Genomic DNA, 27,343 nt, shown 5'->3' with positions numbered 1-27,343 from the left:
GTTAACACTTCCTAGTTGACTGTAGGCCCAACCAAGATGAAATCAGAGTAGGGAAACTGTTGAATGGAGGGAGTTTTTTGTGTTGATAATTTACCTTCCTGCTGACCAGAGGGATGCTACCTTAGTTATTCCCAAAGCTGTGCAACCATCATACCTATAAAAATAACAACTCCAAAGTCCAATACCTGGGTGGCCTTGTCCACCCACTGTGTGATACGCAAAAGAGGCAGTATAAATGCCACTGGAGCCATCGATTTGACACTCAATACACCTGATGGCAATTGTTTCCTGATGTAAAAAAAAAGAGAAAATAAAAGAAGAATGTCAATTTGACATCTGTGCGGAGCCTGCTGATGCAGGTTCGAATCCCGGTGGGGCCAAACTCAGCCTTTCATCCTTCCGAGGTCCACAAATGAGCACCACACACATGTGGGTAATAATAAGCAGTGCTCACATACCTGAGGGTTCGTAGCGCTATATAAATGCTGAATTATTATTATTTATAACGTGCTTAATACCAGTGATTGGTTAACAAGCATAGGATCTGGATTCGAACCTCTGTTGCACCCGTTGCCTTGCTTCCAAGACAAACGCGTTGCCCCTGAGCTATTCTCCCGGCACACATGAATTCCTCTTGCCTGAATCCGAGGAATGAACGAACCTCGTCCACTTTGGCACCAAAACTGAGTCACCCAGATGGTCTAAGATAGCGTGATGTTTGGCTACGAAATGATATTCCATATTTCATAAAGGACGCACAGTTGTGGACATTTTCACCATTGAGGATAGACAGAACATAGAGCATTCCTTCCTATGCGACGCCTCTATGGTGGCCAGTGTTTGCACTGCCATGTTTGATGGAGCTTTGATGAAATAACAACTGAAGCATGGAATCAGAGCCTCCCTCTAGTACAAAATATAGATGGAATTCCTTGACTAAGTTTCTGAGAATCCCTGCTTTGTATCACATGTCGGTCATACACGCATGTGGTGGCTAGGAGACGGGTCCATGATGGGAGCTTGGTACCATACCAAAACATTGAGCCCTTTTACTGCAAATCATAGGATTCTTTCTTTTGTTTAAATATGTTATTAAGACCAGTAAGCATACAAGGTTCATACAAAAAGTATCACGGCAGATCAAGGTAAACAAACTCCTCTACTTGGTAGAGCAAGAAATTCATCGACACAGCATGGGATTTTTAACATCGAATTTTACTGATATTTAATGATGGGTGTGGGATTGAGGTCTAAATTAAGGTGAGGAGGTTGCAGGGTGCGGGGGTTCTGTGAGGGGTCTCCCCTCATATATATCGGCACAGAAATGGGTTAAAAGAAATAAAATAATGCGATGCTATGGGACTCATAGTAAAAGGTTCGATTTTTTGAGGTCGATCTGGGATAATGGGAAGTGATTCATGTGGCCCCATTACGCTGGCTGGTTTCTTTTTGGGGGGTTTCAGAGAATTGTAATTCACAGGGGGCACACGTGGCCATCACATTCTGATGATTTCAAAATGGCATGCCAGCAGAGCTTTATAATTCTGTAATTAATTAAATTTGATTTTGATCTTGTTGTGAATCTAGAAGTATGTTATGCTATCTTTGTGTAATGTACTCACGATGAACCATATAAGCTCTAGGTCCTGGGCACCCACCTGGCTAAAATGAGGAGGTTGTCCCCCCATGAGCAAGTACGTTTGAGGTTTTTCCGATTGTTGATTAGGGCAGAGAGATATTTAATGATGATAAGTAATTTTTGGGGGAGTGTGGAAACTTTTTCCCTGGCCTTTTAAACTGGAGAAGCACAGGTGCACACGGTGTCTGGTTCCCATGATGGCCAAAGGATGATCCATTGACACAGGTGATTTTATTGGAACGGTGCAAGTCCTGACTCCCACTGAACGTCAGGCAGGAGGCGTTGAAGCTGGTTCGGTCAAGTACGTGGAACCATCTGGGTCCCGTATCTTTCTTGGTAACATCCAGTTGTTCCTCTATTATGCAAGCTGGTAGCTCGTTCGCCGTATCCCCGATGCGGATAACCAATGTAACATACTATGTGTATTGATCACTTGATCTTTTTCCATCTTTCATACTCCACACATTGAATTTGCCTTTAAAATTGATCAGGGCATCTGCAGTCCCCGGCGAGAAGCTGGGACTACTAAGAAGAGGGAAATTGACTCGATAAATTGGCCGTAGGGGGCTTTGAGACACTGCACATTACGCAAGCTGTCGATGAAGGCCCTGCATTGTTTCAAGTCACTGGCACAAGAAGGGATAAGCCCGACACCTTCCCTATAGGCAGAGATGCCGCCCCGATTGATTACTGAGTGCGTATGGACAACAGACCACGACACTGTTCTGGGACAGCGAGTCTGAAAGGACAGGCTAGAAATATTGTCAATAATGCAATAGAACAGGATAGGACAGGAGACCGTGCACAAAAGTGCACGTACCCTTTTACGAGGAGGACGCTTGACCAAAATATTGACAATATCAACATTGCTCCAGACACGCATTTGAGGCGAGAGGGTGGTACTCGCTAGTTTGGGAACTTTGCAATGAAAGGATTTTTTGTAGTTCTCGTTTCCGACTGTTGCAAACTTTAGGCGGGTAAAAACATCTTTTGATTTTCAGAAACAGCCATTCTGGTTGTAATCCGGGCATTTGCTCTAGCTAGTAATTCCTGCAAATGGAAAGAAGCATTATCATCATTCAGGGGTCTGCAACCTACAGCTTTCCACAAGTTTGGAACTACAACTCCCATGACCCCCTTCATTGATTAAAGTGCAAACGGGTTTTGGGGGCTGTAGGCCAAAACATTTGGAGAGCCAAAGGTTTCAGGCCCCTGATAAGCCTTCTACACATCAGGCAGTTGTAGGGCAGCGGCCCCCTTTGAAAGGTTCTGCTCATGCCACTGTGCAGTCCAGGTGGCATGAAGAGCTGGGCATATGGGTGCTTGTTACTCGCCATGTGTCTTGGTTGAAGGTATTGGTCTGCTTTTAGGGAGTAAAATAGAGAGATATGTTGATTATCTAGAGCCCTTAACCCAATGTAGCGCCCAGTGTGTGCTTTCAAACTAAGGACATTCTTTAGAAGTGTGTCTTACTTTTGTATTTTGAAAGTGCTCATGAAACTGGCACTTAATCTGTTGTCATTCCACTATGCAATCTCAATTTCCATTTCACTGTTTGCTTTGTCAAAGCCAATGATGATTTCTGTTTGCATTACATTGACATTTTGCGACGTCACAAACACGTTATTTCTCTACATTTAACTTTTTAGACTTTGTGTACTTTATACTTTTTTACATTTACATTTTTTTAAATATTTTATACTAGTTACATATTACATTTTAGATTACATTTTATACATTTTATAAAACAGTTTATATTTTATATCAACACTTTGTTAACGTTTTATACTCAGTCTTCCAGCCTTAAATGAAGCACTGTCACGCTGATTAATGGTTGCCAGCACTGAGAGGCCATTTACTTTCTGATGCTTATAATATGAAAACAATAATAACTATTCCAATCACTGCTTTCTAGGCGATAACCATGAAAACATACACTTACCATACCACGAACTGTTTGTTATGTCAGATTCAGGGAACGTGATCTCTAAATTATATGCACTATTTGCTATGTTATGGATCATTAGCACTCTGAAGGTGTGGTCCAACCAAACAGATCCCCTCCCTCGCTTGCTGCACCTCTATCCATCCATATTTTTACACTCACCCCTCCCGCCACTGTCTTTGCTTGCCGCTCAATACCCCACCTTCCTCACCAGTCCTCCATCTTGCTCTCCCCCTCCTTCAGCTGTCACACCCCTGCTGTGCATCACAGGCTTCCATTTCCCTCTTCTTCCACCCAATCTTCCTCTGAGTGTGGCGGCCATTTTAGGCTGGCTTCTCCATTCCCCTGTTCCCATTCTCCGCTGCCAAAATGCACTGTATTCGGTGCATGCTCTCCACTCCGTTTTAATTCTTTTCCATGGCCCCCAACATCATCGGGGAATCGGGATGCCGATTGCGATTATGGTCATGGGCACAATTTGTACTGACCAGGTAGTGGTCCACCACCACTATAGAGCCCTAGCTGCGCCCATGCCATTATGTCAGGGTGGCGCGCCGATCCTAACCAGTATGGCCCGCGCCCCGGGCTGTTATCACATTATTATAACTGACGGCTCGTGAAGCTCTCAGTGTGGTCTATCAGGTTATATGGATCCTCTGTTTCTATTCCACTGACATTTTGGGATGTCGTGGTGAATCGCTCAGTTTACATTTTACTGACAATTTGCTTTGTCATGTAGCAAGTGCTAAAGTGTCTCATTAGCATCTTTTTTTATCATCGGCCGCTTTTGAATACTAATTCACATTCAAATGTATTGAGAAGCGTCGACCATACCATAAAGGCTGGAGATTCCTTGAAGTTGTGTCTGTCTCCTGTTGGCTCTCTGAAGTTGTGTCTTTCACTTGATCGCTCTCTGAAGTTGTGTCTTTCACCCGATCGCCCTCTGAAGTTGTGTCTTTCACATCACGGCTGTCTTAAGTTGTGTCTGTCACATGATGACTCTCTGAAGTTGTGTCTTTCACCTGATCGACCACTGAAGTTGTGTCTGTCTCATGTTGGCTCTCTGAAGTTGTGTCTTTCACCCGATCGCCCTCTGAAGTTGTGTCTTTCACCTGATCGACCTCTGAAGTTGTGTCTTTCACATCACGGCTGTCTTAAATTGTGTCTGTCACATGATGACTCTCTGAAGTTGTGTGTTTCACCTGATCGCCCTCTGAAGTTGTGTCTTTCACATGACAGCTGTCTGCAGTTATGTCTTTCACATGATCGACCTCTGAAGTTGTGTCTGTCTCATGTTGGCTCTCTGAAGTTGTGTCTTTCACCCGATCGCCCTCTGAAGTTGTGTCTTTCACCCGATCGCCCTCTGAAGTTGTGTCTTTCACCTGATCGACCTCTGAAGTTGTGTCTTTCACATCACGGCTGTCTTAAATTGTGTCTGTCACATGATGACTCTCTGAAGTTGTGTCTTTCACCTGATCGACCACTGAAGTTGTGTCTGTCACATGATGGCTCTCTGAAGTTGTGTCATGCACATGTTCACCCTCTGGAGTTGAGTCTGTCACATGATGACTCTCTGAAGTTGTGTGTTTCACCTGATCGCCCTCTGAAGTTGTGTCTTTCACATGACAGCTGTCTGAAGTTATGTCTTTCACATGATCGACCTCTGAAGTTGTGTCTGTCTCATGTTGGCTCTCTGAAGTTGTGTCTTTCACCCGATTGCCCTCTGAAGTTGTGTCTTTCACCCGATCGCCCTCTGAAGTTGTGTCTTTCACCTGATCAACCTCTGAAGTTGTGTCTTTCACATCACGGCTGTCTTAAATTGTGTCTGTCACATGATGACTCTCTGAAGTTGTGTCTTTCACCTGATCGACCACTGAAGTTGTGTCTGTCACATGATGGCTCTCTGAAGTTGTGTCATGCACATGTTCACCCTCTGGAGTTGAGTCTGTCACATGATGACTCTCTGAAGTTGTCTGTTTCACCTGATCGCCCTCTGAAGTTGTGTCTTTCACATGACAGCTGTCTGAAGTTATGTCTTTCACATGATCGACCTCTGAAGTCGTGTCTGTCTCATGTTGGCTCTCTGAAGTTGTGTCTTTCACCCGATCGACCTCTGAAGTTGTGTCTTTCACATCACGGCTGCCTGAAGTTGTGTCTGTCACATGATGACTCTCTGAAGTTGTGTCTTTCACCTGATCGACCACTGAAGTTGTGTCTGTCTCATGTTGGCTCTCTGAAGTTGTGTCTTTCACCCGATCGCCCTCTGAAGTTGTGTCTTTCACCCGATCGCCCTCTGAAGTTGTGTCTTTCACCTGATCGACCTCTGAAGTTGTGATTATCACATCACGGCTGTCTTAAATTGTGTCTGTCACATGATGACTCTCTGAAGTTGTGTCTTTCACCTGATCGACCACTGAAGTTGTGTCTGTCACATGATGGCTCTCTGAAGTTGTGTCATGCACATGTTCACCCTCTGGAGTTGAGTCTGTCACATGATGACTCTCTGAAGTTGTGTGTTTCACCTGATCGCCCTCTGAAGTTGTGTCTTTCACATGACAGCTGTCTGAAGTTATGTCTTTCACATGATCGACCTCTGAAGTTGTGTCTGTCTCATGTTGGCTCTCTGAAGTTGTGTCTTTCACCCGATCGCCCTCTGAAGTTGTGTCTTTCACCCGATCGCCCTCTGAAGTTGTGTCTTTCACCTGATCGACCTCTGAAGTTGTGTCTTTCACATCACGGCTGTCTTAAATTGTGTCTGTCACATGATGACTCTCTGAAGTTGTGTCTTTCACTTGATCGACCACTGAAGTTGTGTCTGTCACATGATGGCTCTCTGAAGTTGTGTCATGCACATGTTCACCCTCTGGAGTTGAGTCTGTCACATGATGACTCTCTGAAGTTGTGTGTTTCACCTGATCGCCCTCTGAAGTTGTGTCTTTCACATGACAGCTGTCTGAAGTTATGTCTTTCACATGATCGACCTCTGAAGTTGTGTCTGTCTCATGTTGGCTCTCTGAAGTTGTGTCTTTCACATGATGGCTCTCTGAAGTTGTGATATCACAAGATCGATCTCTGAAGTTGTGTGATGCCATATGATTCTATAGTTCTGTTGTACAGTGTCTTGGAGTTTTAAAAAAAAGTTGTGTGGTGCCGTATGATGATTCTCTGAAAGTATTTAATCCTGTGTGATGGCTCTCGGAAGTTGAGTGATGCTATATGATTCTCTAGTACTGTTGTGAAGTGTTGTGGTTCTCCGATACCATGTGGTGGTTTTCTAAAGTTGTATGATACCATATGATCGCTCACGGAAGTTGTGTCTTTTACATGATGGTTCTCTGAACTTGTGTCTTTCATATGATGGCTCTGGGAAAGTTGAGTGATGCCATGTGATTCTATAGTTCTGTTGTATAGTGTCAAGGTGTTTTTATTTATTTTTTTGATGTGCTTAATGATGGTTCTCTGAAAGTGTGTAATCCTGTGTGATGGCTCTCAGAAGTTGAGTGATGCCGTATGATTCTCTGGGAGCATTGTAAAGTGTCTTGGTTCTCTGATGCCATGTGGTGGTTTTCTAAAGTGTTCCGATACTTGCAATGGTTCTCTGAAGTTGTGTCTTTCATATGATAATTCCCCAAAGGTTTTTTTGATGTTGCAGGATGATTTGGCTTTTAATGGTTATGTGAATTTGTGTTATGTTTAATGCTTGTTTAAAAAAAATAAACTCACCTTCTTTACAATATGGAGAAAAGCTGGGCACCACTTGGTTCTTTTTCAAAAATAGTTCTGATTATGTATAGATTTCCTTTTATTTGGGTATATTTTGGGAGCTCACAGGATCGAAATAGCCCTATGACACTGGGGCTATATTTAATAGTGCAATAACCGAAAAAAACCGGGTGCAATCCCCCCAGTAAACCTGGTGCTCACTTATTGCTCCATTCAGGAGCTATATCCGTTCCTTTAGATTAGTATGATATCCGAAGACTTTTTCTTTTCGTTTAGCAAGTGCTCAACAATGTTACAAAAAAACTGATTATATGAACTCAACTTTGAGTTTTATGTAAAATTACTGTGTTTTAATCACACATCATTCATTTAGGCGATCAAAAGACTTTTGTTTGCAAGTATCTGGGCTATTGCCAATGCATTTCGGAGCCTACCACCATCTTCAGGGCTACATTTGTCCATATTTGAATTTATAACAACACATTAGTAATACATCATTAACCAATTGTAATTAATGTTGTATGCATTCAATAGTATTTCAAATAGGGCATATACATACCATCATCAAGGAAGTATGATGATTCGGGTTCAAATGTATAGTAGAAAAGAAAGAAAGGAAAAAAGAAAAAAGGAAATAGCAACATTGATGTCAGTTCATGTGTATATGAGAATAATTCCCGTATTCCCCACATGTTGAAAGACCATAATTAAACGGTTATATCATTTGTACCTCAGCCTTTTCAGTTGATCGTCCTCCTCGCCTCTATCGTATCAAGTACGATGTAAATAACTGCCTGAAACAGTGATAATGGTATGTGTTACTAACCGCGTGCATGTGCGGGACTTCTTTCTACAAGAACTAAACTCTGCCCATTCCTCACCTGGAGCGTCGGTCCATGTCGTTCCTCTCTGTCAGGCCGCTGCATCGGAAGTTCACGCGACCTGCTGCTTTTGAACGTTGCCATGGTGATCATGGTGTCGCCCTCTGGCCGGAGATCTTTCTATTGACATGTGGAATGGGCGGTCAATGGGCCGAGCTTTGTTTCCATGGGGAGACGGGACGCGAGACGCGCCCTCGACAGCCATTTCCGGCCAGAGGGCGACGCCATGATCACCATGGCAGCGTTCAAAAGCAGCAGGTCGTGTGCACTTCTGATGCAGCGGCCTGACAGAGAAGAACGACACGGACCGACGCTCCAGGTGAGGAATGGGCAGAGTTTAGTTCTTGTAGAAAGAAGTCCCGCACATGCACGCGGTTAGTAACACATACCATTATCACTGTTTCAGGCAGTTATTTACATCGTACTTGATACGATAGAGGCGAGGAGGACGATCAACTGAAAAGGCTGAGGTACAAATGATAGAACCGTTTAATTATGGTCTTTCAACATGTGGGGAATACGGGAATTATTCTCATATACACATGAACTGACATCAATGTTGCTATTTCCTTTTTTCTCTTTTCCTTTCTTTCTTTTCTACTATACATTTGAACCCGAATCATCATACTTCCTTGATGATGGTATGTATATGCCCTATTTGAAATACTATTGAATGCATACAACATTAATTACAATTGGTTAATGATGTATTACTAATGTGTTGTTATAAATTCAAATATGGACAAATGTAGCCCTGAAGATGGTGGTAGGCTCCGAAATGCATTGGCAATAGCCCAGATACTTGCAAACAAAAGTCTTGTGATCGCCTAAATGAATGATGTGTGATTAAAACACAGTAATTTTACATAAAACTCAAAGTTGAGTTCATGTAATCAGTTTTTTTGTAACATTGTTGAGCACTTGCTAAACGAAAATAAAAAGTCTTCGGATATCATACTAATCTAAAGGAACGGATTTAGCTCCTGAATGGAGCAATAAGTGAGCACCAGGTTTACTGGGGGGATTGCACCCGGTTTTTTCGGTTACTAAACTCACCTGCTTTCTCACGGATTAATATTTAAGCAATTTTGCTCCCCCATATTTTTGCAATGGTGCCCCCTTCTGCTGATCGACCTTTGTTAGGTCATAAGAGAGCAGTGCTGTCACATTTCAGTGCAAGAATTGTGGATCCAGAAGACACAATCCAACTTTTACCAAAGTTGCAGCAAAGGAAACGGAGAGCAAAAAAATAAAAATAAATGGGTCCAGACATCCCCACCATCAAACACCACTGAAGGTGTCATTTTCGGGTCGAGACATAAACACACCTAGAATGAAATCAGGAGAGCATTATACACACCCACCAGAAGGGAGTAATGAGCACTATGAATGGAAAGCAGGGCCATTTGAAAGAAAGCTGAACTTTTATTGCTGTAGTAACAGAGGATCTGAGGCTAGAGTGCTGTTCCCAAGTCTTGGTTCAGGAGGTGGCCTCGCCGGCAGAAATATTGCGCACTTATCGGATTCTTGCGCGCTCTTTGCCGATCTCATTTCGCGCTCGCCATTCCTATGGAAACACAGCCCATTAGCCGGAATGGCGCACTTGGAACAATGTTAATGAGATACTAAACCAACCTGTGGGATAGGCCTCCTGGATCTTCAGAGGAAAACAAAATCTGTCTGATGGAAACTCTCGAAAAACCGGTGCCGCATCCTGATGCCTTCATTAGCATGTCGCACGCGTTATCTGCGCGTTTCTGCCCAACTACTGCCTCTAAATCTAAGGGCGCAACTGCGTCAGAGGGTCCTAACAGCCTGCCTCTGCAAGGGAAGGACACTCCTGGGGTCCCTTTTTAATACTGTCAACTTCCCTACCAACCCAACCCTTGTTGTGTTTTTTTTTCCCTGCCGCTTTACCAAAAGGCGCAATATGTTTATGGGTGCTTTGAAGAGGAATCTGTGCCCGTGGGCAGCTGGACCATGAATCATGACTGATGATGAAGCTATTTTGCAGCAGCAGCTGCAGAGAAGGCTGTGTGATGCTTGCTCTTATACTATTGTAGATAAAATCATGTCATATGCTATGATCACAGGGCATACTTGGAATTAAGCTTGGAGCACAGGTTTTTGTCATGCTTTAGATATTTGAGGGGGAGTCATAAACCCCAAAAGGCCCAAGGTGGGTCACCAAGCAACTCCGCCATGTTCAGAGGTTTGGGGTCTTGAGAAGTTTGTTTTCCGGGGTATCAAAGGTTAGGTTTTAGTCTTAGAGTCTGTTCCGGGTGGCACGAATGAGGTGTCGATGAGATCGTCAACCTATGGAAGATTTGGCGATCTAAGATATTTCAAGGCAGGATTTGGGGTTGGCTCACATCTGCCTCCTTGCTGTTCTGGGGGTACAGTCGATATGTTGTCTAAATGTTCATTATCGTGTTCTCATGATTCTGTCACAAGAATGCACATTTCTGAGTCTGCGTGGCGATGGGCATGCCAAATCCAGATTTTTGAGCTGGCCACTTGGCTCTGCATTGAGGAGCGTCTACGTGGATGACTTTGTGTGTGTACTTGCAAGAGATCCAATGGTTAATTATCGCTTAAATCGGGAGCCAGGGCGTCTGTCGCAGAACTCACCCCTCTGTGCCTATGATTGTTCTCTGAACTTGTGTGATGCAATATGTTAGTTCTCTTATGCTGCTTTGTGCACTTGGGTGGTTTTCTGAAGTTTTGAGATGCCCCTCTGTCTGAGAGATGAAGAGGGCTTTGCTATTTTGGATTTTCTTTAAGTGGGTGATCAGTGCATTTGGGTGGCCGGCGAGTATTGTATAGTTGTACTCTATCACACACATGACTGTGGTTAGGTGGTTGACTAACCAAAACCCTGGACTGTGTATCATTAGTTGTCACCAGCCAGAATTCCAATGGTGTCAGGTGTGAATCCATCGATCCAATCAGATTATCCATGATCAAGTTAGTCTTCTATGTGGGTCTGGGAGGGATGTTTGTGTAGTCATATTTCAACTGGTTTTTACCTCTAAAAGAATTTGATCGAATATATTGTGTATAAAATGAGCTGCTTGCGTAACAGCTAATCACGCGTCTCTTCCCCTGCTTGCCTCCTAGAATCCGGATATCGTGCTGGTGCATTACCTGAACGTGCCGGCCATCGAGGACTGTGGGAAGCCCTGCGGGCCCATTCTGTGCTCCATCAACACAGACAAGAAGGAATGGGCCAAGTGGACGAAGGAGGAACTCATTGGACAGCTGAAGCCTATGTGTGAGTGCCTCTTTCCCTCAATCTACGCAGACAAACCGAATGTAACGCAGTGGCTCTGATAGAAATAGGCTGCGCAAATTGCCCCTTCAGTGACCCTCATACACATTTTCGCTGTCCACAATGCTAAAGGTTTGGGGACCCATTTAGTTTCTGTGTCACCTTTGGGGGTATGAAGTAGTCCAGCTGCACCATCCAAAGAACACCTATGCCCTCCTCCGTCCACCCATTACCATCTATAGACCCCTTTTCCACACCCAGCACCCCAAGCATAGCAGGAGCACTGGAAATATATGTATTTTTTTTTAACATAGCCACTTCCCTGTGGGGGCCTGCCAGGCTCATGAAGGACAGCGGAGCATGGTATAGGGTTGTATGGGGATTGGTAGCAGCTCCCTTAACCTGTGGAACATCTGGAACTTTTTTTCCGATTCTCCAGAAAAGTTTGAAAAGTTCATAGGATGACACGCCACCAAATAATTGGATGATTCGACCAATCCTCTGTTAAGCCAGGATCTGATCGACTCTTATGTTATTACCTAATGCAATAACATGTTTGTAATAAAAGTGTCGAGCCTTTTTTGTGGCACTAACCGCGCGCACGCCTTCTTTTCCCTATTCCTGATGTATGGGAGTAGCCATGTATACTGCAAATGCATCCCGCATTTCTTCAGCTTAGAAGGAACATGTATTTTCTGGTTTTATCTGAATTTTTAATTCTATCGGACAGGCTGTTTTTATTGTTGCAAATCCTTATATATTTAGATATATCTGTTGCAGAAATGCACGTTCATATTCATGCATTATTTTTTGTTGACCAGTAACGTGTGTGAAGATCCTTAAATCTTGTGAACTGAAAGACTACAAACAAATTAAATGATTGCGCCATCAGCTAAGAAAAGGACATGCTTTCCGCAAAAAGCGTATTTTGATCCTGCTTCGGACCCCAGTCTGTATGTTGTGAGAGTAGAAATGGTATAGATCAGGGTTGTCCAACTCCAGGTCTCGAGGGCCGAAACCCTGATGGGTTTTCAGGATATCCCTCATTAGTATTCATGTGGAAAAATGAGCATACATTTACAATCATTGTATGCAAATTTACCTCATGAATATTAATGAGGGGTATCCTGAAAACCCGACATGGATCAGGTCCTGGAGGTCTGGAGTTGGACAACCCTGGTGTAGATCATGGGAAACCAATGTTTGGCAGACCACATGGTTTGGACTAGGACTCTCAAGACCCCCCACCCACCAACAATCCCCCATTGGCTATGCTGGCTGGGAGTTGTAGTCCAAAACACATGGCGTGCCACAGCTGGCAGACTCCTCTGGCTTGCCTTGATAGAAGGATGCAACCACCACAGCCACCTATTCTGCAGTTTGCCCTGTCTCTTCAGGGCCACAGGTCCTATGTGGTCTCACCTGTGGTCTCTGTCTCTGTTGTTGATTCAGGGGTATTGTTAGACGATATAGTTCAACTGGCACATATAGACCACCTGCTTGCTGCAAAAACTACGTTTTTGTTCAGATAGGTGGCTGAACATCAGTGGTCGAACATTGGCGGGAGCGGTGCTCCTCTGCTTTTTTATTTTAGTACATTTTACCGTTCCTATACTTTTATTTTAAAAAGAAAGCGTTCCGGAATGGTTTCATTTTAAAATAAAAGTGTAGATAGGAATTGAAACGTGCACTTCAGTGCATTGCACTGAATGTTCCCTTAAACAGCAGGTGCAATTGTTAGGGAGTTTGTATTGTGAGTAGGAGGGGGCGTGGTGATGCGGTTTGTGCGGAGCGGGGTAGGCCATCAAGGAACATAGTTGCACTACTTCTTTTCATACACTTCGACCACTCACGAACAGTTTGGAGAAGGCAGGGCATTTTCCAATTTTTAAAGACCAGACCTATTTTTTGATATGACAAACACCAACTTCTTGTGTGGAAAAAACACCACTTTGCTGTTCAACACCCAGCGTTACAGTTTAGGCAAATCACCAGATAGCTTGGCATGTCAATTAAAGATTCTATGTTTCTGAATACTACTTTCAATGTTTTTTTACATTGTGGACTTTATTTTTCAGAAATAAGTTTTTTATAAACTTTTACCCTTACTGCTGACAACTTGATATATTGTTTGATCTTTATTCTCTATGCAACCTATTTAGATGAGCGCTACTGACATGGGATCATGGTCACTCCCTGAATCCCCACTCCCTGAAATTCTGCAGAATAAAATGGGCTGAGATTCAAACTCATTCAAACTTTATTGAACAAGCAAGCAAACCCGACGAACAATAAATCTGGCAGTTGCACACAACAGAGCAAATAGAAGGAAGGAGACAAACCCTGTAGAATAAAATGTGCTGAGATTCAAACTCAGCCAAACTTTATTGATCAAACAAGCAAACCCGACAAACAATAAATCTGGGTGCCGTACTCAGCAGAGCGAAAAGAAGGAAAGGTGGGATGAAAAGTATGGCTAAACAGGCATTAATTGGAAGTGCTCCATGTCCATAATAAAGAAATCAGAATAGTAAAAGGGATCTGGCAAAAAGAGTACAATGGGGAAAGGGATGGAATGAATAACAGAGGCAAAAGAAAGGCGAGGAAGAACGATGGGTGTTTTCAGCCTCAACAGAAAATAAGCAATTTAGGGGGAAAATAAATAAATCAGGCTGTAGAAGGGTAAACCCGAAACCCGATATGAAAACAACTCCAAAAAGAGAGTGAATACACGATGCTGGAAAAGCGAGTGTAATTACATGCAAACAGCTGGAAGGGGTTAGTCAGCTTTGTGAAGCTGAAAACTAACATTTCCTTGCCATGCTCAACAAAGCTACAGTTTTTATACACAAAATTAGATAACTTACATAATTACACATACCAGTTACAACGTCATCCCACAGTTCCCATTGACTAACCATATACAAAGAAATCTAATCATTCTCTACGTTTGCTAATCCCATTAGATACATTTACTAAGCACAATCCCTTTCCACATGATTTCATTCTAATCAGTCATGACATCCGGAAATATAATTTGTTTATTAACTCAAAATATTTCAACAGTTGACTTGCCCCATTTGTCAGAGAATTTGGAACCTAGTATCTGATGTGGAGAGCCTCGATAAGATGTCCTAAATTAGAGGGAGATGAGAAAACAGAGACCATTCCCTTAAACCTCCTTATCACCCCAGACAAGCTGCCATACCAATTTGCTCCCTCTTCATTCCTTCACGTCACCTCATTGCGACTTCCATCTTAAATCATATGACCTCTAGCACATTGTCCTGCTTATCTTCCTGAGAGTCCAGATAGAAGCACAAAACACTGCTCAAGCTCTGCCCTAAAGCACCCATTATGTGTATTTATTGGCTAGCCCCAATTCAACCCTTGCTACCTAACCGGACTCCACTAGACATTCAACAACAGGGCTTCGAGCTCTCGGAATGATTCCCCCTTGTACCGACATACCCAAGTGCCCATAAAATCCCAACCTAATCAGAATTCATTCTGTCCTCTCCTTCAGACACCATTTGGCCTGCTTGACGTGGGTCACTTTCTCCCCCACACTTTTAATTAGGAATCCAAACTCCAAGAGCTAAACAAAGTCATCCTAGGCAAACCAAAGATTCTGCCGCCTACACATGCCCCAACTACGAAAGGACTTAATCTGCAAAGTTCTTATGTGTATGCAGTAAAACTCAGAACACCCTAATATTCTGACAGTATCTCCAGCTAAATTATGTCAAATCCCAACATGTTCACTACACAGGATTACCGCATCCCCTTCCAATCACTTTCTCTATTGTCAGCCCCCTTCTTTCACAAGGACATAGCTCCTCGCCGCCCGACTCTAGGTGCCATGAAGTAACAAACAATAACATTGTGCTCACACTGTCACCTGTTATGTTGCTACATAATGCAATCTAAAATGAATACAAAAACTAAACACAACGTAGCACTTATATTAATTCCTCTAATTATACCGAACATATGTTGATTACAAAATCGCATTTAAACAAGCCACACCATAGACTAATACAACTTCCGTAGTGTAAACCTCTTTTCCCTGTTGGGCATTGTACATGCATCCCACCAAGGCAAACAAATGACTGTGCTCATTTTGCAAAACTAAAGTGTATGGCAGTAAGCCGATAAAAAGACTGGCCAATATTATATGTAGGCACCTGCATTAGAGTTTGACATCCTTCGTGTTACTTAAAAGATACTGATACTTAAGCTTGCAGTTATTTTGACCACTTCATGGATGTGCAGTTTATGGTTTTCGTTTCGGCTAGTGATTGGGTACGTGCCAGCAGCTCTGTGATGTGCGCTGTCCGGGGATCCGATTACTGCTTGCCTGAATACTCTCATTCAGCGGCGCAAACTAGGGCGGTATTGATCGGGTTTCCGTATTGTATGTGTAAGCATGTATGCCGCTTAATGGATTCATTCAGCCCTTGGAATAAAGGCCTGTCTTGAATATCCAATACGCCTGTCCATGCTTCTTATTCAGATTTCTTCATTTAAGGCGCCGGGCTATTATTACTTTCCACTTGTCGAGCACTGACTTTGTGTTTTAATGTTTTAATATACAGCACATTTCCTCTTATATGTACACCATGAGTTGATATGTATCAATCTTTTCCTAGTTGAAACTGATATTCAATTTGTTGCTGTGCTGACACACTGTTTCATATTAACACATATTGAATCGCACCCTATTTGATTACTTAGCATAATAATGCCATCCAATTTCTTTCTGGTTTGCAAGAGGGGCTGTTATCCAAAGGATATGGTCTAGTTATTAGACTTCAACCATACCTCGTGTCCTCTCTCCAATTTCCTGCAATCAGAATCATCAAGTAGGTTTCCTTTTTTTCCACTTAATAATGGTAAAAACTCTGTAGCTTATTATTATAAAAGAGCTGTGCATTTTTGACTGTATTGTTAATCTCCATTTATAAAGGACAGTTTATAGTTTTACACAATATTTATTTTTGTATGTTTTTTTTAATGGGAATGTGTGAACTTTCCGAAAATAAATGGATTGATTGATAACAGCGATAGCACAAAGAACATTCATTTTATTAATTTTATTTTTGTTGATTTATAACGTGCCGGTGGTTTCTACTCATGGGATCGGGATTCAAACCTGTTTTGCGCTGCGTTGCCTTGCTTCCAAGACAAATGCGTTGCCCCCAAGCTATCCTTCCTGCCCACATGAACCCAGTTACTGATAGTGCACTGTATTTTAAGTATCTATAATGAAAGCCAAAGAGTATTGACATTCAACCAAACATGGTTGCGTGTAGCATTTGTATGGAGGCGTGCCGCCGGATATCAAATCAACATGGACCTGGTGGATCTTCTACATATGCTCTCGTCCACCCTATACATTGGTTCGATTTCATATTTATTTGTTGCACTAATTGCACCGGCTAATGTTTCCTACTTTGGGTGTCGCTGCATAAAAAGCAATGGGAGGTGGCTGTAAACTGATGCTGCCAAATTATTCGCCACTGTTGTGATTTAACGTCAACCTTTTTCTCACGATTCATTCAGCTGTTTAGGTGCGTTGTAAGGTGCTATATAACCTGTGATGATATTGATTCTGGGTGAAGCAATTGATTCGTATTTAACTTCCCACATGATGCTGGAGAAACGCTTCCAATGAGTTCCCTTGAGGTCATGCATACATGCAAAAGCTTCTGTGCCATGTTTGCATTACTTGTGTGTATAAATCGATTGATAAATGCCTGGATTAGTCACATGAGCTGCAGAGAATTATTTGCGACTAATGTTTACAAGAGTTGATACCAGTCATCATAAATAAATAATGAGGTCACTGAATGTTGCGGGCACATCAGAAACTGGGAAATCGATGCAACGTATTTATTTTTGTTATTGGACATTTGTATGGTGCCTATACACAGGTGTAACCAGGCGTCACAAGACAAGATGGTGGCGGTGAGGGTTGAGGGTTCGGACATGGAAATCAAAAAAGTACAACAACAAAGAAGGGTTTTATTGGTTGTGCGACCATCCTACCGTGCAAGTGCATGAAGTACAAAGGGGTGGAGGGTGGGGAAAAGGGAGCACACCCTGGTGGGGGCAGGCAAGTGCTGGTCGGCCAAGACGGCAAGTGCCAGTGGAAGGAGGGATGAGTGTGGTGGACAGGAAGGCCCAAGTTGGGGTAGTCCGGCAAAAGGGAGTCTGAGGGCAAGTGCTGGCGAAGGATGCTGGGGGGGAATGGTAGGGGGTGGTCTGGCCCCTGTAAGACTCTGAAGGGACCATGCCCCACCTGCAGTGGCAGATGGAGAGGTTAGCATGGAGGTGGAGAAGAATGGAAGAATACAAAAGGAAAGTCTTGAGAAGTTTCCGGAATTTAAGAAGATCCGGCTCAAGTCTGAGGGGGCGAGGGAGGCTGTTCCAGAGGGAGGCAGCGGCCGAGGAAAGGGATCTACCTCCCACTGTCTGCTTGGAGAAATGTTTGACCTGGAGAGATTTAGAGCCAGAGGTTCTTTTACTCTCCCGTCACCAAACCTAGGAAAAGCTGTTGTTTTGAAGTTAGAGTGTATGATCTTGTACGTTCGCAAATCTGGTCAAATTATAAAACAGGTCATTTGCAGGTCATTGCTGAATGGAAATCTAAACTGCTACAGAGAGCCTGTCATACCTCATCAGATTCTGCAACAAAGACAATATCATTTGGGCAAAGGGTTTTTCTAAGTGCCAGAAACTCAGTACACCTTGGAAGGTGCTGGGGCTACTGATCTCATTGCAAGCCCCCTGTACAGAAAATAGGATGACAGCTGCAATTTCAGAAATGTCTAAACTGTATGCATTTATGTTAGATCATGAATGTAGGGAATTTCATATATGGGACATCTATTGGTAGGTTGCAATATTTCCTGTTGGGGCGAAGTATATAATTGTCAGTCTTTGTTCTGATATTCTCATCCTTTGACTATGAAAATGCCCCGTCTGGAACTAAGAATTTTTCAAATAGGATGGAGTTCTTCCACCAAGAATCAGGTGAGAACTGTGCCTCCATGTTTGAAGAATCTGGTGAAAACTGTGCCTCCAGGTTTGAAGAATCTGGTGAGAACTGTGCCTCCAGGTTTGAAGAATCTGGTGAAAACTGTGCCTCCAGGTTTGAAGAATCTCGTGAGAACTGTGCCTCCAGGTTTGAAGAATCTTTTGAAAACTGTGCCTCCAGGTTTGTAATGCAAACATCCTCCACGTCCGCAAAACCCCAAATAATGTCCATCTTCTAACAAATACCTGATGAATGAATAAAAATCCTTCTCTGCCTCCACCACCAGTACTGCTCTACTGAATAAATTGTCAAGCCCAATTCTGGCACTGTTGTAAAGCGCTCCATTGCTCTTGAGCTAGGTTTGCGCTATGAGCAATAAACTAAAGTGTGGGCAAGGCCATTTGCCTGTACTCTAAGTCTTTGAAGAGACAACTCTGATGAATAGTCCTCGAGTATCTAGATCGAGTTCCGTTTAACGACTACTCCTATCTTGTAGGAAGAGCCTCCCTCTTCCTCTCTTTCTGAGCCATTGTGTATTTGCTCTGAGAAGAACTGTGGTCTACTGGCATCCCGTTTAAGTGTTGTCCTTTATGATTTCCTTCTGGGTTGGTGAGCGCACAAAGTCTTCTCTTTTCAGAGGCCCAGCCACCTGAGCTCCCAGCTTACATGGTGGTTGGAATCCCAGTGTGTTTACTAGTGCATGGGGAAGTCTTCTCCGATAGTGGCTGCTGCATATACCAAGATACTCCTACTTCAGACACAACTCGTGGCAAACGCTGATTTTCTTGTTAAAGAGTAGACAAGCATTATCTGGCTCTCCTATGCAGCGGCTGAGGCACAGTAGACCTTCCCGGATGGAGGCGTTATTGTCAATGCAGCATTCCAATGGCCCATCCGGGCCGATGAATGACCTGGACGCCAAAGCTTGATTCGCTCTCCCAATCTCCTTTGGCCACGGTAAGGAACCAAATCTCTCTACCCTGAGCCTGAACTACCCGCTTCAACTCCCGCTCGTTGATCCTCCTCCCCAAGTGCTGTGTGGTAGATGCAAGGCCACAAGAAACATTTAAAAACACAAATGGGAGAGCTAATACCTGGTTAGCAACAGGACCTTGCTATCCTGTGACAGGAGCAGCACCGCAGCTGGAAAAGTGGTTCTAAGTGGATTGCTTTGATCTGTACCATGTGATCACCGCTTCATCTTTTTCCTGCAGTTCTGATTCATTTTTGACCCAAGATATTAAGTCTAATTAAATCATTTAGGGTTTCCCAGGCTTCTGAAGGGTCTGTCTGTGGGCTTTCTTGCATGTTCCTGCATAGAACACTTCTGCCCTCATCTCCAATTGAAATCTATGTTGATGGCTGTATTACAGACTTGGCGTTGCTGGTTGATCCGTTTCTCTTTTTTTACCAGTACAGTGAATTATTTAGGGACCAGTTAACTTCCCTCGATTGCCAATGGCTTAAACCTCATGGGTATTGTTCACTTCTCCTTTCCATAGCAACACAAGAGTCATTTTCTGATGAATGTGGATTCCAAAGCTGGGTTTGCCCCAGTGGCGCCAGGTACTAATTCCAAAAATCTATGAGTGTATTGGGGCATTGATGTCGCTCTGGCACATCTGCTGGGAAATGGGAAGCTTGCCTGTGTGAGTTTAGGTAAGTCAAGTGAAGGACTGCCATCAGCCAGGGCAGGTGCCCAAGACCAGGAAGTTTGGATGGCACCCTTGTGGTAGGACTAGGTGTGTTTGAGTTTGAGGATTAAACCCACTTCTGACAGGGATAATTTGAACCATGTTTTCAATTGTAATGGCGGTCTCCACAAATGTACTTCTGCTGCTCCAGCCTCACTTTCTGTTGTTGTATTTGTGGGTTTTGCTGGTTTTGTGGAGTCGGTTTCACTATGCTTTGGAAGATGTGAGTATAAACCAGTGTGTGCTCCAAACTTTATCATCTGTTACTTGCTTAATTACTGCAGGGCCTCTGTGCCAGGGAACACATATATAGGTGTAATGGGACCAAGAAAATATGAGGCTGCGTACGTCCATTGGAATCGTTCACCACAAATTGATGGCTCTCCTCTTAACCTTGGCTTTTGGTCCTCTATTGTTGGGCTTAGTGCCAAGAAGCTGCTTTCAGCAGCAGTTGGGCTTTATAAGGCAAAATATCATAACTACTCTTCTGATTCCCCAAACCCAGAGGCACAAATACCATACCTACAGTCGATTCCCATTAAAAAACAAAACCACACCAGGAGAGAAGGAGCGGTTGGAAGAAGACAAGGCTCTGGGTCTGTAGGGCTGATCTGTTGTCTTTAATAAGACATACAGGGCGACCCTGGCCCCTAAATTGCCTTAAATATTAACATTCTTTAGAACATCAGGAATAATTTCCCCAACAATGGAAGAAGACAAAGTAGTATTATTTCCCAAACCAAATATAAAGACTCCACACAGTGTGGATTGTACGACCTATAGCATTGATCAACATTGATGCACAACTGTACACAAAAATATGAGTCACCAGGATGGAAGAGATCCTCACTAAATTGATAGACCCAGACCAATCAGGTTTTATCAAAAGCAGGCAAGTTTTTGACAATATTAGAGACTGGTGCCATTTAGTGGAACAAGGTAACGAAAAGGAACATCCCTGCACTTATCTTAACATTGGACGCAGAAAAAGTGTTCGACTGGGTTGAATGGTCGTTCCTTTTTCACCCCATGGAACGCATGAGATTTGGCTCACGATTCCGACAAATGGTACGGGCAAACTATATAACACCAGCAGTATGATTAGCGATTAATGGCTGCCCTTTCCAATGAATAGATATCCGTAAAGGCACGAAACAGGGCTGTCCACTCTCCCGCTTCTATATGTGATATATTTAGAGCCGCTTTTGGCACATATAAGGACAACGGAATGCATTCAGGGTATCATGTTTGTGGGGGACGAACGTGAAGGGAAGGCATTTGCAGATGATATGCTGCTAACGGTCACTGACCCTGACGTATCATTGGTGGGGATCTCCCAAGAATTGGCAACCTTCGGGACCCTCACAGGCTTACCAATAAATAAATCAGAGATGTTACAATTATCACTAGGAGGAGAACAAATAAATAGAACACTGCAGAGCTCCCCTTTTAAATGGGCTGAAAAACAAAAAAGTGTTTAAGGAGTAACAATCACAGATACGCTCGAATCGATTATAATGCAGATTACGGTTCACTACTTGAGTTAGTCAAACAACATTTGAATAGCTGGAGTCCATTGGCAATATCTGGGTTAGGTAGGGTAAATCTAATTCAAATGGTAATTCTCCCTAAAATATTGTACTATTTCCAATCTCTCCCCGTAGCTGTACCGCAAAATGTTCTTCAAATCCCTACACAAACTACTTGTGACTTTCATATGTAAAAATCAGTCTCTGTGGGTAGGACTGAAGACAATGGTGGCACTGAAACACTCCCTAATTTCTACCTTAACATTTGGCGGTGAAAATAAGAGTGATTAAGAAATGGTTCACAGGACATCACAGGAATATCTGGTATTGAATGGAAAGGGCGGTAGTCAAAGAATGTCCTAGATGAAGTACTATGGGTAGAAAAGAGTGATAGACCCAAAATAATATACACAGGACTAAAATAAATCACAGCGCTGGTGGAGGACACATGAGACTCCCTAGTAAAAACCAATTGGGATCACAACATTACCATCCTAGTTTAACCCGCTCTTCCAGAAACCACAATTGTGCCCGTGGTTAGAACAGGGGGCATATACACAATGGAAAATGATAGGATGCATAAAGATGAGGGACATGTTTAAAGGGTCAAGAAATACAAACATTTGATCAATGTGAAGATATGTTTGGAGTTGGAGAGGGGGGAAAGACTAAGGTATTTGCAACTGAAACATTGGATTTCGGACCCAACCAACAAAGTGGCAGCAGGCAGACCATTAACCCCATTTGAAAAATACATTACCGCAAACACAGGAGATAGGAATCTGATCTCCACTCTCTCTATAAAATGTTTACAGACTCCCCCCGACAATCAGAATGGAACTATATGAAGAAATGAATGGGAAGAAAGAGAGGGTTATCCCATAACAGAAGACAGGGCCTCATTACGACCTTCTGCGGTAGCCATGCCGCTATTGGCGGCATGGCTGCCGCCGAAATCGCGTCCGGGTCCGGGTCCTCAGAATGAGGAATTACCAGGCCATTCCGAGTTCGGAAGGCCCGGTAATTCCTCCTTCCAAGGACCCGGACCCGGTCCTTCCCCATTCCCATTTCAGCCCGCATAGGGCTCAATGGGAATGGGAGAGGGAGCAAACAACGGGCCATTACGAGTTGGCCCGTTGTTTGCTCCCTCTTCCCCTCGCGGGACCCGGTAAGCACGCCTGGTTTGACCAGGCGTTGCTTCCTGGGTCTCGCGAGGGGACCTCGTAATGAGGCGGCACGGGGTAAACGGCGTCGGCACCTTTTACGGCGCCGTTTACCCCGTACCACCAGGGTCGTAATGAGGCCCACAGTTTGGTTAAGATAGAAGAATGCATACTGGGGATGTGGGACAGCAAATCTGGAACGATCACACCGCAAGGCCTAAACGATCCTCAACAAACATAGAGGCTCTGCTGGTAGTCGCACAAAGATGGAAGCAGAAAGCCCCTCCGGTAGAACAGGACTGGATCGCAATAGTATGGAACTTTGTAGCTTGAGAATGGGTGACATATTCCATTCTTGGGGAACAAGCCCAGTTTATCTCAGAGTGGGGTCTGGCGCTCACCTTTCTGCATAACGACTACGCATTTTGGGGATTGCGTAAATTAATCCGCTCGGTGAACACAGTACTACAAAGATTAATCTGGATCCAGGGGGTGAGGGGAGAGGGATGGGGGGGGAGAAGACTGGGCTGTTGGATATTGTTATAATGTTGATTCATATGGAAAACTCAATAGAAAATAACATATCCTAACTAATTATCATAGTGACTACGTTTTCCTAATGCTAAATTGTGCACCTTTTTTCTGATCGTAAAAAGGGGTGCTGGTGAGATGGATGGGAGCTGTGAGGATAGTCCCCCAAGTTCAATTTGTAGTCTTCAGACTGTAAACATTTACATGCATGCCTGCGTTTGCCCTTAAAGTGTACTTTCTAAAATGAAATCCATGTAAAAAGATAAAACGGAGGGAAAACCCTGGCTTCGTCAGCCGTGCACCTACCATTGCTTACACCAATTTCCCCATCTGCGGTGGTGCTGTGGCCCTCACATTTTTGGAGTGATTGCAAGTCCTTGATCCAAATGGCCTCTGTCGCCTAAGATCCTAATCATTATACACGCTCTGGTAGTAGCATAGGCTGCTGAGCTCACCATTCAATGCTGCCACAGCTAAAGGTGTGGGAGAAGATTAGGAGCAAGTGGGTCCAAAACACATAATACGTGCACCAGTGAAAATTGCACTGCACCAATGAATATGTTCTACTTTATGGGCCAGAGGGAGAGGCTGGAGTGAACAGCTGGCTATATGTATCTGATCTAGTGATGGAGGCCCTCCAATACAGGATCTTGCGGACCCGAGAATGCAAGGAAGTGCATGGCCATGGGCCTTCACTCCATTTAATTCTAATACAGCATCACAAGTCATTGTACACACGGCAGGCACAACCAAATCAAGTGGTCGAAGATCACTGCCATGTTACAGCACCAAAGCCCCACCAGAAAGGGTAAGGCACCCTGGCAAGCTAAGCAAAGGGCAAAGCAGACATTTTTAAACACACTGAAACCATTCAGAATGTTTCGGATGGAAAGATATTGGTGAACAAGCAAACATTGCTCTCCTCTCTAGTCACATGTACTCCTATCTGCAGAAAATCAATAGGGGAAATGACCATCAATTTATTTTTTTAGTGCCCTGATCACACATGGGAAGGACACCAGATGTTGAATAAACGTGCATTTGGCCAGTAAATCATTTCTTGAAGGAGTCTGCTTGGGTCTCTGTTCCTGCCCTGACACGGTCAGCTGATCATCCAATGCTTAATAAAATATTGCTGTCCTTCCAAGTCTCTTGCTTTTATATCACTAGGAGTGGAGTTGGTTTTTGCAGTCCCCTTGCCTTATTCCCACGCATCCTGGCCACAGACACACCAAGGACCAGTTGCCGAGTCAGGAATGGTGTCCTACTTTCACACGATTAGCAGCACATTTTCCGATTGAGCCAGCAATGTTGTCATATTCTCACAAGGCTAGCCAATCATTTGCTGATTGAGCCAGCAATGATGTCCTACTCTCACATGATTAGCAGATCATGTGTCGCTTGAGCCAGCAAAGGTGTCCTACTCTTACTTGATTTGCAGATAATTTGCTGATTTAGCCAGCAATTATGTCCAATTCTCACAAAATTAGCAGATAATTTGCTGATTGAGCTAGCGATGGTGGCATACTCAACATGGTTAGCGGATCATTTGTCGATTGAGCCAGAAATGGTGTCCTACTTGGTTAGCAGATCCTTTGCCAATTGGGGTAGCAAATGTGTTCTACTCTCACATGCTTAGCAGACCATTTGCTGATTGATCCAGCCATGATTTCCTACTCTCAAATGATTAGCAGATCTTTTGCTGATTGAGCTAGCAATGGTGTAAGCTCTCATATGATTAGCACATTATTTGTCAGATCTTTTGCCGATTGATTCAGCAATGGTGTTCTACTCTCACATGATTAGCAGATCATGTGCCGAATGAGCCAGCAAAGGTGTTCTACTCTCACTTGGTTAGCAGTTACATTGCAAATTTAACCTAGCAATGGTGTCCTACTCTCACAGCAGATCATTTGCTTATTGAGATAGCAATGGTGTCCTACTCTATCATGATTAGTAGATAATTTTATTTATCATTAATATACTCTTTAGCCAATGGCTTTGTATATACAACACAAACTTACAAATTACACATACACTTCTACATTCCAGTTTAAAATCAGATTTACCGAACATATTTCCATATAGTTGTATTACTCGGTGCTCATAATTGTCGACCTTGGCCATACATACAATTAATATGAAACTCTCTAAAACATACATTTAAAATTCTTAATTTATAATAAACCTTTAAAAATCATGATTATTTTTAAATGAAATGTCACCATAAAATTCATATTTCCTTTCATAAAACATGACCATATCAATGACGTGCCATTTGTTTCAACTGCATTATCCTATGCATTTAAAAGGGATGTGCAAATCTTTATTAGACTTATACAATGCACAAGCAAGTGTTCCAGTGTCTCCTCCACATTGCACCCACATAGGTGACACAATCTATCACTAGGAGATCTCTGTAGCCTTACTCCTACTACTTAAAGGGTGTCACAGAAATTAAATTATATTAACAGATAATTTATGACTACATGGGAGTTCAGATATGCGGTTATGTAGAGGGGCTTAGAAGTCTGTGTCTGCCATACTCACAATAACACCCATTGAACCTTTTAGTCACAAGTTCAACCAAGTGCGACTCCTGGCTATATACTTGCATTTTCTGTTTTAACCAGACTGTGAACTTTTTGTGAGGTATTCTACCAGAAGATATCACATGGCCTACTGAAATGTTTTATGCTGTTTGATGATGTTTCCTATTGTTCCACTAATAAGGTACTTATCAGTTTTTAAATAGGCTTACATGTATGGAACAATGGTAAATATATACAATAGTGAGGTTCTTTGGCATTCTGAATAATTTCCTAATTAACCAAAGCATCATATGTTTTGAGGACATTCCAGTAATTATGCCCCCAAATCTCACAGCTATATAACAATAGTGGCAGAACCTTGGCAGAGTAGTATGTCAAAATTGCTTGCGTGGAATACCAACGTTCTCCCCCATAAATTAACTTATTGCGTTGACAGATTTCATACATTTTGCTTTGGTGGTGTTCCAATGCGAATCCCACTTCAACTTTTCATCAGTCACTACGTCAAGATAGGTGTAAACATTCACTTGTTCCAGTTCAGTGTTCTCAATTTGCCAACTATAGTGTTTTGGGGCTTGGTTTACACTGAACACCATAGTTTTGCTTTTTTGTGTATTTACTTTAAGTCCGTTTAACTTAGAATACTCCATTAATTCGTTGACCAAGCCAGCAAATACAATGACCTGCATATCATTCAGCGATTGGGCCAGCACTTCTCTACTCTTTACTTTCCAGCTCACATATTCTGTGCTTAGAAGATATTGGATGGTTGGGGCACTGCTGTTCTCTTACCTAGTTTACCCATGATTAGGTGGTGATTTGGCCAGCACTGCTTTCCTCTCTAGTTTCCACGTCTCCTGTTCTGTGATCAGTACATTTTTGGATGGTTGGGGCACTGCTACTCTCGTTCCTAGTTTGAAGCTCACACACATGGTGATCATCTGTTGCTTTGGCAGATCAGCCAGCATTTCCATGCTCTCTAGTTTCCAACCTGGATCTGGCCAGTATATAATTTTTCAGTGAGGCAGTACTACACCATTCCGTCTCTCCTGCTCACATAGTGTTTGCAGATAATGTCTGGACTAATCCAGCCTTGCAGTGCATCCCAGTTCTAGTCCTCATGATTGGGGGAATATTTGCTGAGTGAGCATACACTGCCATAGTCTCTAGTCTCCAGCCATCAGGACTCCCTTAAATCCTGTGACCTCTTAGCAGTTCTATATGAAAATATTGGTTGTAAAAAAGATGGCTGCATTCGTTAAGGCTTTTTTCTCTAACTAAACACCCTTCCCAACATATTCTAGGACTGGTATACATATATAATTAACCCTGGTCCTTGAATATGTCTCTAAAGTGCTGGATAGTCAAAGAAA

The 27,343-nt window shown here is 43.1% G+C and overlaps 1 protein-coding gene across 2 annotated transcripts in view; it reads left to right on the top strand.

The window, feature by feature from the left end:
- Nucleotides 1–27,343, top strand: part of CAMTA1 (calmodulin binding transcription activator 1) — a 3,643,069-nt gene that overhangs the window by 2,649,865 nt on the left and 965,861 nt on the right. For both annotated transcript variants that reach the window (XM_069610416.1, XM_069610415.1), the window contains one exon: nt 11,309–11,462. In XM_069610416.1, the coding sequence (XP_069466517.1) occupies nt 11,309–11,462 (154 nt within the window). The remainder of the gene's footprint in view (nt 1–11,308; nt 11,463–27,343) is intronic.

Source organism: Ambystoma mexicanum, chromosome 8, assembly GCF_040938575.1.
Source record: "Ambystoma mexicanum isolate Mex_15411 chromosome 8, UKY_AmexF1_1, whole genome shotgun sequence".
In the NCBI taxonomy this organism is placed as follows: domain Eukaryota; kingdom Metazoa; phylum Chordata; class Amphibia; order Caudata; family Ambystomatidae; genus Ambystoma; species Ambystoma mexicanum.
This window is presented reverse-complemented; position numbering and strand designations above follow the sequence as displayed.